Raw genomic sequence first — 15,857 nt, 5'->3', positions numbered from 1 at the left:
TATTCAGCGCATTTGGGAGGGAGGCATTACCTGCACAGTCAGGTGTCTTGTAATTGGTGATGTCCTGGATACCCTTCCACATGCGCCGCGTGTCGCCGCTGTCCTGGAAGTAACTGTGGATTAGCTGGGCATGTGCACGCTTTGCCCCTCTGGTGGCTCGGGACAGTTTGGCCCTTGCTGTTGTTAAAGCTGCCTTGTCGCCTGCTCTGAAGGCGGAGTCGCGGGACCTCAGCGGCGCGCGCACCTCTGCGGTCATCCATGGCTTCTGGTTGGATCCATGTGGATCACATGGCCGATCCATCTGAGCTGAGCCTTCAAAACCTTGGCTTCAATGCTTGTGGAATTGGCTCAGTCCAGGACTGTCAGGTTGGAGATACGGTCTTGCCAGTGGATTTGCATGATTGATTGCAGAGCGCGATTGTGGAATTGTGTCAGGTTTCACAGTGTCCAGGTTTCACAGCCATATAGAAGTGATGAGACCACAACAGCATTGTAAACCTTCAGTTCAGTGGAGAGGCGAATGTCTTTGTGCTGCAGAACTTTGACCTGGAGCCTTCCGAGTGCCTGGCTTGTTTTCTGGATCCTTGACGTGATTTCTTTATCAAGGGCACCATCGCTGGAGATGGTACTCCCCAGGTATTTGAAGTTGTCAACGTTCCGTAGTTGTGTGTCATCGATGGTGATGCATGGCTGTGGCGGGGTGCTGTTAGGTGCAGGCTGCAGGAGGACCTCTGTTTTACCGAGGCTGATTGTCAAGCCGAACAATTTAGATGTGGCGGAGAATCTGCTGACCATTGTTTGTAGGTGGTCCTCTTGGTGCGCCATGAGTGCGCAGTTATCTGCAAAGAGCGCCTCAATGAACAGCTTTCGGAGGGTCTTTGTGTGTGCTGCAAGGCGACGTAGGTCAAAGAGTGACCCGTCCAGGTGGTATTTGATATAAATGCCCAGGTTTAGGTCTTTGACGGCATGTATTAGTACTTGAGTGAAGAAAAGGTTGAAAAGTACTGGTGCAAGCACACAGCCCTGTTTAACGCCGTTGGAGATGTCAAATTTCTCGCTGGGTTCGTCAGCTGAAAGAATCTCTCCAGTCATGTTGTCATGGAAGAGGCGTATGAGGTTGATGAACTTTGGAGGGCAGCCAAGTTTCCCGAGGATGATCCACAAGGCTTCTCTGTTGACAGTATCAAACGCTTTAGTCAGATCAATGAAGACAAAGTATAAATTCATGCTCTGCTCCAGGCATTTCTCCTGCATTTGTCTAACAGTGAAGATCATATCCACAGTACTGCGTTTAGGCCGAAAGCCGCATTGCGATTCTGGGAGGTTTCCTTCGGATACTGTTGAAATAAGTCTATTGAGGATGATGCGAGCCAGGATTTTGCCGGCGATGGAAAGTAGGGAGATGCCCCGGTAGTTCCCACAGTCTGTGTGCGGGCCTTTGTTTTTGTATAGGGCGACTATTGCAGCATCCCGAAGGTCGGGTGGCATTACGTCCTCTTCCCAGATACTGACCAGGATGCCGTGGAATGCTCCGAGTGACTCCTGGTTGAGGGCTTTGAACAGTTCTGCGGGAATGCCATCCTTGCCTGGTGCTTTGCCACAGCTCATCTGTTTGATGGCTGTGCTGACCTCGGTCAGGGAGGGGGGGTTTGTTGAGGTGCTCCTGGACTGGGCTCTGGGGAATCTGGTCGAGTACTGACTGGTCGACAGTGGAGGGGCGGTTCAGGAGCTGACTGAAGTGTTCCTTCCACCTGGTGTTGATGCCCTTTTTGTCTTTGATAAGCGAGGATCCATCTGCAGAAAGCAGAGGAGCTATGCTTGACTTTGAGAGACCAAAGACAGACGATGGCGTTGAAGAACTGTGTCACGCATTATATGGATTTCCTTTTGAGCGAGTGCCTGATAGGACTTGAATCTGTCCTTTTTGCAGGTGGAGTTTGAGTCATCCTGTCACTCTTTGAATGCCTTGTTCTTCTTGGTGAGGAGGTCATCGATGATGGTGCTATTCTCATTGAACCAATCTTGGTGGGTGCACTTTCTGCGGCCTAGGGTTGATTTTGCTGTTTCAGTTATAGCATTTTTGAAGTGGCTCCATTTCTGGATTGGGTTACCCATGAGTGGCTGGTTTGTTGATAGTTTCTGTTTAAGAGTATTTTGAAATTCGTGTAGACACAGAGGGTGCTGAAGTTTGGAGGTATTAAAGGATGGCCGTACTGCCTTTAGACGCTTTTTGTGAGATTGAACGATGTGTAGCTTGAGGGTGGTGTGGAGGAGCCTGTGGTCCGTCCAACACTCTGCTCCTCGCATGGCTCGTGTGATGACTACGTCTCGGATGTCATGTTGACAGACAATGACATAATCGATCAGATGCCATTATTTGGATCTAGGGTGCATCCATGTTGTCTTGAATTTGTTGGCCATTCTGAACACTGTGTTCGTGATAGTGAGGTCATACTCTTCACATTTGCTGAGAAGCAGAAGGCCACTGCTGTTCATCTTCCCGACTCCGTGTCTGTCAAGCACTCCACTCCACTGATCATGGTCTTGGCCGACTCGGGCATTAAAATCTCCCAGCAAGATCAGCTTATCATTGGCTGGCACTGAGCACAGGATGGAGTCAAGGTCGGTGTAAAACTGCTCTATGGTTTCAGTAGGGCTGGTCAGGGTGGGGGGCATAGGCACTAATAATAGTTGCATGTTGATGTTGGCTGAGGAGCAGACATAGTTTCATCAATCTTTTGCTGATGCCAACAGGCAGGTCGGGGAGCTGTTTCATCAGGGTACTCCTTATGGCGAAGCCCACTCCGTGGATCCTGTCTTCATTCTGTGCCCATCTTCTCCAGAAGAAGTTGTAGCCGCTGGCAAGCTCAGTGATGGATCCCTCATCTGCAACCCTGGTTTCGCTCAGTGCTGCGATGTCAATGTTGTAGCGAGCAAGTTCTTTACCAATGAGAGCTGTTCTCCTTTCAGGTCTTGCAGTGTTTTCCTTATCCATTAAGGTGCAAACATTCCATGCTCCTAGACGGAGAATCTTTTTCTTTTGATTTTGATTTCGACCGCAATGATTGGGTGATCCGTCAGTCATGGTTAACTGGCCAGATGATCTAGGGCAGGCGATGTTTAGGCCACCTTTTCTAGGCCCCTCCCTGATTACAGGGTAGGCAGCGCTGTCCTAAAAAGAGCTGCCCAGTCACCCTGGATTCTGCCGGACTCCCCTACTGCCCTGGGTTCAGAGGAGAACGACCATCTGTCCAAGGGCCGCCTACGTGCAGGTTTGCAACTGCAACTCAGTGGTCACCTCCACCTGTTGGTTCGCTGCTCTCCCATCGCTGTAGGACTTTTGAAGAGAGAAAGAAGACGAAGATGCACAACACAAGGACCTGTGCGTGGAAGATATTATAGTGAAAAAGCCTTAGCACGGAGACAGTCCCACTCTCTCGGCCTCGGAGGTCAGGACCCACTGGCACGAAGATCGTTACACATGGTGGCCTCTTCGGCTGCAGGAGTTGCCGGACAATAGATTGATGAAGTCTTCCCTATTGACCGCCTATGGGACTCCGGCTCCGGATTTCTTCTTAGGGTTTACTCCCATAGCCTTTCCCATGATTGGGTGTGGCCGCAAGGCAGCGGAGATTTTAAAATCAGAGTTTTCCTTCTCCTAGGTGGGCAGTCGACAGGACTAACGAGTCCCACCTGCCCGAAGCATCTGGTTTTGAGGCGCCAGAGACCCGCCTTTGCCCCTTCTCCTGTTGGTAGGAGCAGTTCTGCCACGTGAAGGCTGGGAGCTGGACTTGGTTGACAGAGGCTATTTGAGACACAAGCCATGTGGAAGCACTTTATAGGTAGTGAGAGCTTATCCTCATTACCACCTCCGGCTATGTCAACCTTGGATGGGAAGTACTAAGAGAATAACCCCTCATCAGATATATTCCACTGAACAAACCACTGTCATGAAACTTTAGATATATTTTGCTCTCCTCAGATATTACTTGATAGTTTGAATGGATGGTATTTTATAAAGTTTAGTTTTACTAATCAACAAATTTGGTGATATAGCTTCCACAACTGTGGAACAGTTAATTGTTTAATGCAAATGACACATTTCACTGTATGTTTCAATGTACATGTGATAACTAAATGAATCTAAATTTGTAACAATCTCTATACTAGGTGTAGAATACCAAAACATACAAAGTCATAAAAGAACCTATATAAAATGATAATCATTCTTTCAAATTCATTTGATTCACACATTAATAACATGATTAATATGCTAGAGGGTTAATATTTTATTTTTATATTTTAGAACTCTATCACACCCCCAAATTCCTTCCAATGCTCTCCAATCTTCCCATTATTGCCCCATTTCCCTCAACTCCACCCCAGACCCCATCACTATCCCCCATACCTTGCCAGTTCCATCCGCCCACTATATACACAGGTTTCCCTACCACTCCATGTGAGTCCGATTTCAACTGCCAGTCACCTCTCCCCTAATGGTTCCCATTCTCACCCCCTTTATTTATCAGAGTCTGGAACTGCTTGCCCTTTGTTTTCCTGCTCATCTTCATACTCCTCTTTCCACTTTGCTTCATTTGTCTCTCAATACATTGTCTCTCCCTGTCTCTGTCTGCCTCCCATCTCCATCCCGACTCCCCTCCCCTATCTGCCACAACCTACCTATCATCCTGCACCTCTCCTCATTCCATGAATCACCTTTTGTTTATACTTGGCACCTCATCTCTCCATTCTCAGTCCTGATGCAGGGGTTTGTCGACAACTCCTTTCCTCCTGTCGATGCTATTCAACCCTCCAGTAAATTCTTTGTAGCTCCACACTCCAGCATCTCGTGTCTCAACAAACCTCTTAAGTTCAGTGGAATACAACACACTATCTGAATGTGTTCAGAGTGGTAAACTGTAGAAACTACAGAACTCCTATTCTCCCCCAAACTGCTTCAATTTTTTTAAAAATTCTAGAGATGCAAATCTCATTATTTTTAACTCTAAAGGAAAAAGAAAGTAGAAAAAGGACCAGCTAAGTAGGGCAAATTAAAAGATGTTTCAGCAGTTATCGATGATGATGCAGCTCCGGAGCTCAACAATAGAAGCTTGTTGTGGGGAAAGTATTAAAGGAGAAAACAAGAATTCAGGGAGGGAATCGCAAATAATTAAGTCTCCAGACTGCAGGAATAGAAAGACTCTGAAAGTCTTAAATGAGGACTGACATGACAGTTGTTTACAATAACAGATGGATGTAGGGGCGCAAGTTTAGGAAGGCAAGGAACAAGAACTGAATAAAAATAACAATTACTATAGTTACTTTAAAGGAAGAGTTTCATTATTACAGAGAACCTGTAGCCTTCCTCTTCCCAGAAGAAACAACCCTATTTTCTCAACTGAGCCATGTACATGGGAAAGAAGGATGTTTTAAGTAAATAAAGTTGCAGATTGACTGTAAATAAGTCACTTGTTCTTCAGGTATAAACATTTTAACTAATTGGTACTTGGGTTTTCAGCAACTTAGGGAGTTTTAATTTATTTTTTAAGAGGGCCTCTTAAAACAAAAATCTGTACGGTTATAAACACAAGAAATCCTGCAGATGCAAATCTTCAGAAGCACACAAACATGCAATCAGTATCAAAACATTTAGAAAGCGTGTGAAGACATTTTTCCATGACCTATACATCCCAAAGTACTGTTTATCGATAGCAATAAGACTGCACTTTGCCTTTTACGCAACTCACTTTACCTGAAAGGGGGTGGTTTCTGTACCTCTGAAGATGAATGTGACGTGAACAATATTATTGTATGCAGCAAGAAAACGCTTTTAAACCATTTTGAAGCAACTGTCAAGAGAAACTTCATCGAGACTGGGCAGGCGCGGACGGTTGACCTCCGAAACACGTGCCAGGCCGCAGGGTATGCTGGGGGATGCAGTCCTCAGGAATTTATGGCCGGGATCCTCTTTCTTCCCTCCCCACATCATTTTCCTCGGTCATTTTGGAGGCTTCTCGTATGCGGACAGATGTGGGTTATTTGGCTCTGTCCAGCCACAAACGGGGGTTCACAGCCGCCGCTCGGCGTTAGTGGCATCACAAAATGGCGACCGAGGGAGTTCCGGTTCGTCATCCGTTGCGTCTACGGCTTCGACGCCATATTGAAATTATTAATCTGGTAACCATGGAGACGGCGACCGGAACGCATCTGGTCCGTGGCCCTGAGAATAATAATCTACAGTATTCTGTTTTTGCTAAAACACGCGTTCGTTCCGGCTGCCGCTAGAGACACAGGACGCTGCACATGCTGGAATCTGGAGCACATTTCAATATAATCACCCTTACCCTTGTCCTCTTCGAACCACCACTGGCGGATCAATAACACTGAAGTAGGATCCATCAAGAAAAGCAAGGTTTTTTTTTGTGACTTCCAGCCGTTCGGGCAGGATCAGTTGAGCGAGAAATAGAAAAGATCTGTTGAGAACTTTTTGACTAGAAATATTAACATGTTTAAGTTACGTATGTTAACTCTGCAAGTTGATTTGTTGTATATTTCCAGCACTTCCTTTTCTTTTAGGATTTCCAGACTCTCTAGAGTTTAGATTAAAGTTGGACGTCTATATTTTGGCTATGACTTGGAATCTTCATGCAGAGAAATTTTGGAAATCGCCAGCAAACCTCCATCTTGGGTGAAGGTTTACTATGTGGACTGCTGTTTATTTCTGTATCTACTGATCGAATCTAGATTGGGATTATATATTTTAGGGGTGAGTATTTGACAGCTTTCACAGGAGGTCTGCTTCACTCTCATGGTGCAGCTGCTAAGGTCTATCCATGATACAGTATTGCCTCTGTATCACCGGTCCCATTAAACCTGGCAATATCTGTAAGGATAAAGCTTTTCAATACTATGAAACCAGAAATTGTGATTACAAGCTTGTATTCCAGCTATATTTAATTCAATATTAAAAACTTAAGGATATTAGGTATTGAACAGGCTACCTGAGTATTATGTACAGTTTTAAGCTGACATATTTTACTCTTTATTGGAATGGTGAATTTGCCATTTGAGGAGATGATGAGCTGGTTAAATAATTTAATAAAGCAAACTTATCTAATTGAAAATGACAAACCTCTTACAATTATTACAGGACTCACTCAGCATGTTGGATTCAGGGAGTTTACCCTGACGAATCCATAGCAGGGGACAGTTTCACTGAAGGTGTAGATAATGTTAGGATAAAAATGCAGAGAAATTTCTTCATCCAGTCTACAGAATTCTTTATTCTAGAGGGTTGAATCATTGAGTTCATTGTAAAACAGATTGACAGATTTCAGAATATTAAGGGAATCGAGTGATACAGGGATAGCAAAGGAAAAATAATATTTCCCTTTACTATCTGAGGAAGTAAGGCAGAAAATTAAGGATAATTATACAATAAATTTCTTTAGGTACAGCATTAAATAGGCATTTCCAGCCCCTCAACCACACAACACAGCCCAGCAATTCCCTGATTTAATCCCAGCCTAATCATGGGTTGACAATTGTGGACAATTTATAATTGTAATCATGGACAATTTATAATTGACAAATTAACCTACCAACCGGTAGGTCTTTGAACCAGGGTACCCGGAGGTAAACCACACAGAGGAACGTACAGACTCCTTAAGGGCAGTGTCAGGAATTGAACCCAGGTCACCAGTAAAGTGTTGTGCTAACCACTACACACTAACACCAAGGAATAGTGTGAACAGAGGGACCTTGGAGTACAGATTCTCACTTCCCTAAAAGTGGCCACAAAGGAAGATAAAGCAGTCAAGAAGGAATATGGTGTGCTTGCTTTTAACTCAGAACATAGAAAATAAAAGTTGGGGTATCACAGGACACTGGTTGAAATGCATTTTGAACATTGTCAGTTCTGGTCACCACACTATAAGAAGGATGTGCTTGTGCTGGGGAGATGCATCAGGATATTTCCTTGATTGGAGTGTTTTAATAAGGGGAGATATTGGATAGAATGGGCCTGTTTTCCATGAAGTGAGGGATGCTGAGTGAGGGGTAACTTGATAGGTGTATATAAAAGCCATTGACAAGATAGATGGTCAGAATCTGTTCCCCTCGGTTATGGTATCAAAAACAAAAGGGCATGGGTTTAAGGTAAGAGGAAGAAGTTTTAAAAAGGATCTGAGGGGCAAGGTTTTCCTTTACACAGAACGTGGTTAATATCTGGACCACTTTCCCTCTCTCCCTCCATGTCCATCAGCTCCTTCATTGTTTAAATATCTGTCAAGCTCTGCCTGGACTCCACAATTACTCCACCTCCATAGCTCTTTGAGCTACAAAAAAAAATTCGAAAGAGCCAAGATTCTCTGATAGAAGAAATACTTTGTCATCTGCCTTTTAAATACCTTCTTGTTTGAGATAATACCAGAAGGGGAAATATTCTCAGCATCCATTCTGTAAACCCCCATTATAATTTTATGTTTCAAGTAAGATCATCTCTTTTTTTCCTCAAATCCTTTGAATATAGGCCCAAACTGCTCAACCATTCTTACACCAGCCCATTCAACTCAGGAATCAAACTAGTGAATCATTTCTACTAGTGAACGTTACCTCTAATACAAGTAAATCATTCTTCAAATGAAGTTATCAGAGGTAGTGTAGGTGAAACAAATTTCACGACATATGCCGGTGATATTAAACCTGATTCTGAAATACGGAAACCAATTGTACGTAGTATTCCAGGTAGGGCTTCTACCTGAACCCTGTAAAGCAGCAACAAACATTCCTATTTTCATATTCCACCCCCCCCCCCCTTTACTCAATCCACCATAACAGCCAGGATCCTAAGGGGAAGAAGCCTGAAAACACAAACCCCCAGGCTTGAGCACAGCTCCTGTTATTAAACGGACTTCTTGCACAATAAGTGGACTCTTAACCTTGTCATGGTCTACATGCACTGAACTTCTCTAACATTTTATTCTGCATTGTTACTGTTTTTCCCTTACACCACCCCGATGAACTGATGTGATGAAGCAATATTGTATGGATGGCGTGCAAAGTTTCTCACTGCACCTCGCTACATGCGTCAACAATTTACCAATAAACTCTTCTCCATTAAAGGTATGGATTCTAATCGAAGGTCGGGAAAGCACTAGAACACTTTTCAACAGTTTACCAAGTATGCCAGCAAGGAATTTACACACTTCATCTCCGTCCCGTGACGTTGGTTTAGGGTCAACAGTGGCCAGAATACTGGGAACAACTTTACTAGTCCTCTCCTATGCTGCCCTATTGTCGTTGGGGTCCACCTAAAGAGGGGAACGAAGCCTTCACACAACACCCCGTCCACTGGCCCCTCACCGCCCGGCCAGTGTCCACCCATTGCGGTCACGTGACCCGACCGCCTCTCCCCGCGGCTGCGCAGTGGGGACCGGGCGCGAGGCTGCCGCGGACTTCCGCGAGATCGGCCGGGCCCCGCCGTGACTGGCGTGGATCTCGCGAGAGCCGCAGTGGCGATGGCAGGTGGCCGGCTGGTCGCCGAGGGCCGTCTGAGTGCCGGTTGTTTCGCGCTCGGAGTCTCCGTGGTCCTGGTGCCGGCCCTCGTCCGCACCCAGTGCGCCTTCACCAGCTGTGCGCTGCTGGCCACCTACCTGGCTGTCATCAACGTCCTGTTGCTGCTGCTGTACCGGGAGCTTCATTACCAGGTAACACCCGCGGTGCGGAGGGGGGAGGACGGTGGGTATTCCCGCTCTGCGCCCGGGGACGGGGAGGAGGTGAAATTGCTCGGTGCTTTCACCCCGGCTACGAGGGAGCGCCTCCTGGTGAGGGTTCCCCTATAGTTGTGTGTCTCCTGATGCAGGGGATTCCTCCCCGGCTACCAACACTATCCCGATGTCTGTCCACTACTCAAAATACTGCCCCTTCAGTCTTGCCGCCTTTCCTCCCCTGCGCCACCCTCTTAACGCCAAGTTTAGAGAGGGTGGCGTTAACTATCAGAGTATCCATTGGATTAAAAGTTGAAAACTTAACGCGAAGACGCTGAAAGTCTGCAAAGACACAGAATATAGGGAGTGAGTTTCAATCTGTTTCTGTCTTAATGCAAACTATAAAAGTGAGCAGGCACAAGTTTTTCAAAGAATTCCAATGAATGTTATAGTGACACGTTGTGTTGATGCTGTTCGCAAGTGTTTATCAGGCCTGATCTCAGTGGAGAGGAGTAGAGGTTTGTACTGGCGTGCAACAGGCGTGTCGTTGCTTCACAGCCCCAGTGACTCAGGTTTGATCCTGATCTCTGTTGCTTCCTGTGTGCAGTTTACAATGCTATAACTGGGTTTCCTCGGTGTACTCGGTTTTATTCCCACATCCCAGAGATGGTGGTCAATTGCCTCCTGTAAATGCCCCTTTCTGTAGGTGGGTGTAGGAGAATCTGTTTTAGAGTTTCTGGGCATATGAGAGAGAAAATGTCACAGGGAAATAACGTGAGTGAAAGAAAATAAAGGGATTGCTGTCCAAGCTGATTATAGCTTGGATAAATTGTTTTTTTATGTTGAAGGAAGCATGAAAAGATTTTTTTCCTTCCCCCCCCCCGCCAACCCAGGGCATTTTGAACAGAAGAAGGCAATGGATACTCAGTCCCTCAGTTGAGATGTGGTAATTGTGTGGGACAGTGGCGGTCCACTTTCCCACACAATTACTAAATGATCAGCCCGGATCTTATTGAACGGCCAAGTGGTCTCAGAAGCGTGCAGCCGATTCATCTGTTCTCTGCGATTGTTGGAACGTCGGGGTCCAAAAGCAAACTGATGCACGTTTGGAAACCTGCATAAAGCAAAAACAGCAGCGGATCAGCTAACGAAACAGTTTACATTTCATCAGGAAGGGGCAACAACATAACCTTTGTTGCAGAGAATAAAAGGGCAAGTCTGCAATGAAATGGAGGGCAGGGGAGAGTGACAAATATTAGATAAGATCCTTTTTAAAAATATATTTTTATTCCAGCCACATAAAATTGCTATCCTATTGATTGAATCACTTCAGATTATTTCTCAAACAATATTTTTGGTTTGTAACTTTGCCTCCAGATTGCTGTTCGGGCCTGTTTCCTTGGTTTTGTTTGTGGTTGTGGTTTAATACTGAGCTTTGGAGGATCATCATGGCAACACTTTGGATGGTATGTTAATTTGCTAGATTGTTTATGGCCTGCTTGGGAGAGACTTAATTAATTAAAAAGAAGTCTTGCTCAGCACAGCTTCATATGCAAGCACTGGTTCACAGTTTCAAGGTCACTGCTCATGTGCCTGCACGTTAATGTTTCCGCTAGACATAAAGCAATTAATCAGTATTAAAGGTGAACAACATCATTGAAGTTATATTTCTATTAATTAGTGATGAAAGGATAGCTGCTTCGTACAAAGATTTTTTTACTGAACTATTTGTATGCTGAAAAAATGGTACCAATGTACTAAGACATCACAAGAGCTTTCCTAATACCCTGTAAATCAAGTTCTTTGAAATATATTAGTAATATGAATATTAATAATAAATTAGAAATATGACTAGTAACTGTTGTATTTTTCTCTTCTGATAGCTTCAGATAATGACCTAGCCTCATGTGAAGTCTGCATGGTACAGTAGGGTATAGAATTCATGGATATCAGTAACATTTTAAATATCTGTTCTTTCGCAGGTATTTGTGCTCTCTGAGTTTTTTCCACTATTCAGAATACTTTGTGACAGCAGTTATTAATCCCAAGTCCCTCTCTCTGGACTCTTTCTTGTTAAATCATAGTGCAGAATACAAACTAGCTGCCATGTCTTCCTGGGTGGAGTTTACCATTGAGAAACTTCTCTTTCCAGGTGAGTTGTAGCTACTTCTTCCAAATTGACATGTGTGATGTACTTGTTAAATAGAACAAAGAATTTTCCCTGCCCCTCATTATGTATGTTGTGGCTTGTAATGTGCTTCCAGATTTATTTGAAGAAATGAGACAATATTGTTTTATTCTGAAACCTTTAAGGTGTGGCTGAGTTCAGTTGTATTTCCTTACAGAGCAGAGTAGTTCCATCCCTGTTTGGCACTAGACACCAGTAATTTTTATTCCTTACTCGTGCAGTGTAGATGGTAGGAATAATTTGGAGAGTCAGATGAGTCTGATCTCTAAGCTACAATTTTGGTGAAAATATTTTTGCAGCTGATTCAATTGTTTCTAGTAAATGACAAATGGGGACTGCAAAGCCCATGTCAAAGAGAAGGAATACTGTACTGTGCAAAAGTCTCAGGAACATGTATATAGCTGGGGTGCCTAAGACTGAGGGGAACAAGTCTGTATATCTCTATAAGATCTCCCTCATTCTCCTGTTCCAGCAAATAAAGTCTGGACCCATTCAGCCTTTCCCTATTATTCAGGTCCTCATGTCCCAACAAAGGAAGAAATTCAGTCAGTTTGAGATACAAACTGTTCAGGATTCATTCTCCATTAGTTAGCCGAGAAGATTCACGAAGGAATATTGAATACTGAAGAATGGGAATCTTGCAGTGTATTCCACTGAGGAGAATTGATTAGGAATATGGAGTTTATACAGCCCATCAATTGCACTCTCTTCTTAGGAACTACAGTACTGTGCAAAAGTCTTAGGCACAAATATATAACTAGGGTGCCTAAGACTTTTGCACAGTACTGTATTTGTCAATGTGGAGCAGAAAACGAGTTTGCAAAGCTGGCACGAGCAAAGAACGTTGCTCAAATGGCAAGGGTGGAGCACCACAGAAGGGGTGTGGGACAGGTGGCAGAGGAGTGCCAGGATGGAGCTCCAGATACACCCTGAACTGAGACACCAGGCAAGGTAATTTAATTCCGTGCAATTGGTTTATTGATCATTACGGAAAACTGCTTCCCACATGTTCCCCACTCCCTTCCCCTTTTCCCAACCATGATTCCCCTCTCCCTGCCCCCTTCCCACTCTCAGTCCACAATAGGGACCCATATCAGGATCAGGTTTATCATCACTCGCATATGTAATGAAATTATTTTGTTGAATAAATGTCATTTCAAAAGAGCGAGGCTGCTCTGAATTTGGGCTGAATTAAGATTAGATTCAATTTTATTGTCATTGTGCCGAGTACAGATACAAAGCCAATGAAATGCAGTTAGCATCTAACCAGAAATGCAAAGAATAGTGTTATTTACAAAATAATTGCAATAAAAAGTAGGTGCTACAGCACACAAATATAAAAGTACTGAGACAGTACAATACTGCTTAGCACTGTGATGTGAGGTTCAGTAGGGTCTCAGCTTCAGGGAAGAATCTCTTCCTGTGCCTGCTGGTGTGGGAGCGGAGGCTCCTGTAGCACCTATCGGATGGAAGGAGAGTAAAAGGTTAAAAATTCAAATAAGACTGTTGAACACAATTTGCTCATCTCTGTAATATTCTATGTAAAGTAACAAATGGCCGTGGAGATGCTCTCTTGATTAGAGCATTCAACAGTAACTTTGCTTTGAAAATTTGTGTAGAACATAGTCTTGTGTAGCAATTGGAATTGTGTGATTTCCTGTTGTTTTTTCCAAAATTCTTATTTTGCTGCTCTAGAGACATGGTTAATTTTTTTTCTGAGAATGGAGTTTTACAATGCTTTGAGATCTTGCTTGTGTAGTCTAGGATTTTCCGTCAGTAGGGATAAAGACGGAGAGAGCTGAGGATCACTGCTATGTCTTGCCCATAAAATCTGTGCGTAATTTTCTGTAGGGTTTACTGTGTATTGGTCAGGAATGGCAGTACTGAATTGTCTTTTCATATGCCCTCATACTGAAAGCAGATATTTTCCAGTTATTACCAAATAAAATTGGCAAACTGAAGATAATGAAGAGTTTAAAAATTAAAGTAAAAGTGCTATAAGTATTCGGGAGGTTAGGTCTGTAAAGAGGAAGCTTAACCATCTGAGCCTGATCTTGGGTCACAACTGGGAATTGTATTTTATAATGAAGCTGTTAACTCTTATTTGCATTTACTCTCTTAGGCACCTCTGTCACTTTTGTTTCTGTTTTATCTATCATTTCTCCCCCTACCCAACCACATTCCATGGTTCTGTGCTTATTCAAATCGGAATCTACAGCTCTAATGAAAATTAATTGTCATTAAATGTTAATTTCAGAGGTTGCAAACCTGATATGAGTATTTTCTCAGCATTTTCTCAGTAATTGAGAAAAGTAAATCTCTTTGCATCTCGCCGGCAGACATGAAGCAAGTCACGTGGCTCAGCTTCCTTGGTTTGCTGATGGCCCTGTTTGGGGAATCGCTACGCAAAGCAGCCATGTTGACAGCTGGATCAAATTTTAATCATATTGTACAAAACGAGAAGGCGGAGTCCCACAGGCTCGTCACCTCTGGAGTTTACTCTTGGTCCAGACATCCATCCTACGTGGGCTGGTTTTACTGGAGCATTGGCACTCAGGTAAGTTCACCATTGTTTTTTCTTGGTAAAGGGTTGGGAGCATAAATCTATAACCCTGCTGATGACATGCTATGCATTGCAAGTGGGGTGCCCACATGATTCTGAAATATAAACAATTAAAGCTAAGCAAGAATGGTAAATATTGAGGTTTTCTCATATCCCATTCAAAGGAAGCTGTAACTACAATCATCCAGATTAATGATAATCAGTTTCTCCTTGACTGATTGGCATAATAAAATATAGGTGAGGTTATGCTTTCTACACATTTCCATTCCAGTAGAAAGGATATCAATTGAAATGGAATAAGTATGGTATAATTCGTATTTTCTCTGACTGTAAAGGGATGTAATTCTTGCTACTGTCATTTATTTTTCAGGTAATCTTGTGTAATCCCATCTGCATCGTGGGATACACATTGGCTTCATGGCGCTTTTTTCGCGAACGTATTGAAGAAGAGGAGATGACTCTGATCCAGTTTTTTGGTGAAGACTATGAACTGTATAAGAAACAGATTCCAACACGACTTCCCTTCATCAAAGGTGCAAAATTAGAACCATGAAGTGAAAAGGGACAATAAGAAAGAAACGTACAATCAAATGAGCTGACAGCAGGCTGCTGTTAACCCTTAGCACCTCAGTATTTGATTTCAATCTTGAGAAGAGTTCCTCAGCTGTTGCTGTTGAGAATATCTTAGCTAGCTTCAATCTGTTAGAGCAAGGGTGTGGTGCTGCAGAGGGCAAATCTGTAAAGGAGCACTGCTGTTGATAGTGGGAACTGAAATACACAGTGCAAATTTTAGAGGCCTCTCACTCCAGCTATTGCTTTGACAAAGCCATTCATTATAGACTTTGTATTTCATATAAGGACTCTTTATGACCAAAAACAATTCCAGGAGGGCTGCTTTATACTATTTTAGGGAAGATGCATTATTGTAATGTACCAACATATTGTATCAGGAAAGGTAAATTACATAAATATCAGTCTTACTATAAACATAGATAATCATAGTTTGTTTTAAAAAAAAAGGTGGATTTGCTTTATTTTGTCTTGACCAGAATCTGTTACTTTTTATTCAGGAAGATGCTGAAATTAGTGATATTTTATGTTGAGCTTTTATTTATACAATGACGAAGGATCAGCTTTACACCTGGTGATGGATTGAAAGTTTTATTTACCAACCACCCTTCATAAAATTGATGTCTCAACTCAATTCCTACCAAGCATGGGCCTATTTCTCATAATTTGCCTCTCATTTTGGATGAATTGGCCACTAAATAGGCTTTCGCACAAGAGAATTGAGCTAGAAGTGGTCATATTTGAGCAAGCATCTGAGATTTGGAGCTGAGTCATCGTCGGGGTGCTTTTGAGGGAGCTGTGTTGCGTGCTGTACCTGACCTAGAACCAC

General features: G+C 43.5%; 2 protein-coding genes across 6 annotated transcripts in view; one reads left to right on the top strand and one right to left on the bottom strand.

Moving 5' to 3' along the window:
- Positions 1 to 6,084, bottom strand: part of LOC140718390 (telomere zinc finger-associated protein-like) — a 28,539-nt gene extending 22,455 nt beyond the window's left edge. For both annotated transcript variants that reach the window (XM_073032076.1, XM_073032077.1), the window contains exon 1: positions 5,753 to 6,084. The gene's annotated coding sequence lies outside the window, so the exon portion shown is untranslated. The remainder of the gene's footprint in view (positions 1 to 5,752) is intronic.
- A 106-nt stretch (positions 6,085 to 6,190) lies between these two features.
- Positions 6,191 to 15,445, top strand: icmt (isoprenylcysteine carboxyl methyltransferase). 4 transcript variants are annotated; one of them, XM_073032088.1, is made up of 6 exons: positions 6,191 to 6,766; positions 9,124 to 9,707; positions 11,085 to 11,173; positions 11,792 to 11,859; positions 14,235 to 14,452; positions 14,829 to 15,445. In XM_073032088.1, the coding sequence occupies exons 2-6, from the start codon at positions 9,519 to 9,521 to the stop codon at positions 15,009 to 15,011; spliced, it is 747 nt and encodes a 248-aa protein (XP_072888189.1). In that variant the 5' UTR covers positions 6,191 to 6,766; positions 9,124 to 9,518; the 3' UTR covers positions 15,012 to 15,445. The 4 variants fall into 4 exon arrangements, with proteins under 4 accessions (XP_072888189.1, XP_072888190.1, XP_072888188.1 ...); XM_073032089.1 differs by lacking the exon at positions 9,124 to 9,707 and adding an exon at positions 9,037 to 9,123 and having other exon boundaries at positions 6,192 to 6,766; positions 11,690 to 11,859; XM_073032087.1 differs by lacking the exons at positions 6,191 to 6,766; positions 9,124 to 9,707 and adding an exon at positions 7,648 to 9,123 and having other exon boundaries at positions 11,690 to 11,859.
- Positions 15,446 to 15,857: the final 412 nt, after the last annotated feature.

The sequence above is a fragment of the Hemitrygon akajei genome, chromosome 29 (genome assembly GCF_048418815.1).
Source record: "Hemitrygon akajei chromosome 29, sHemAka1.3, whole genome shotgun sequence".
NCBI classification, from domain to species: domain Eukaryota; kingdom Metazoa; phylum Chordata; class Chondrichthyes; order Myliobatiformes; family Dasyatidae; genus Hemitrygon; species Hemitrygon akajei.
Note: the sequence above shows the minus strand (reverse complement) of the source record. Positions and strands in the feature narration are given on the sequence as shown.

Excerpts from the sequence above, each read along its gene's own strand:
- icmt (XM_073032086.1), top strand. The coding sequence starts at position 9,519 with ATGGCAGGTGGCCGGCTGGTCGCCGAGGGCCGTCTGAGTGCCGGTTGT. Across the intron at positions 9,708-11,084 it reads ACCGGGAGCTTCATTACCAG|ATTGCTGTTCGGGCCTGTTT; the intron begins GTAACACCCGCG and ends CTTTGCCTCCAG. Across the intron at positions 11,174-11,689 it reads TCATGGCAACACTTTGGATG|GTATTTGTGCTCTCTGAGTT; the intron begins GTATGTTAATTT and ends GTTCTTTCGCAG.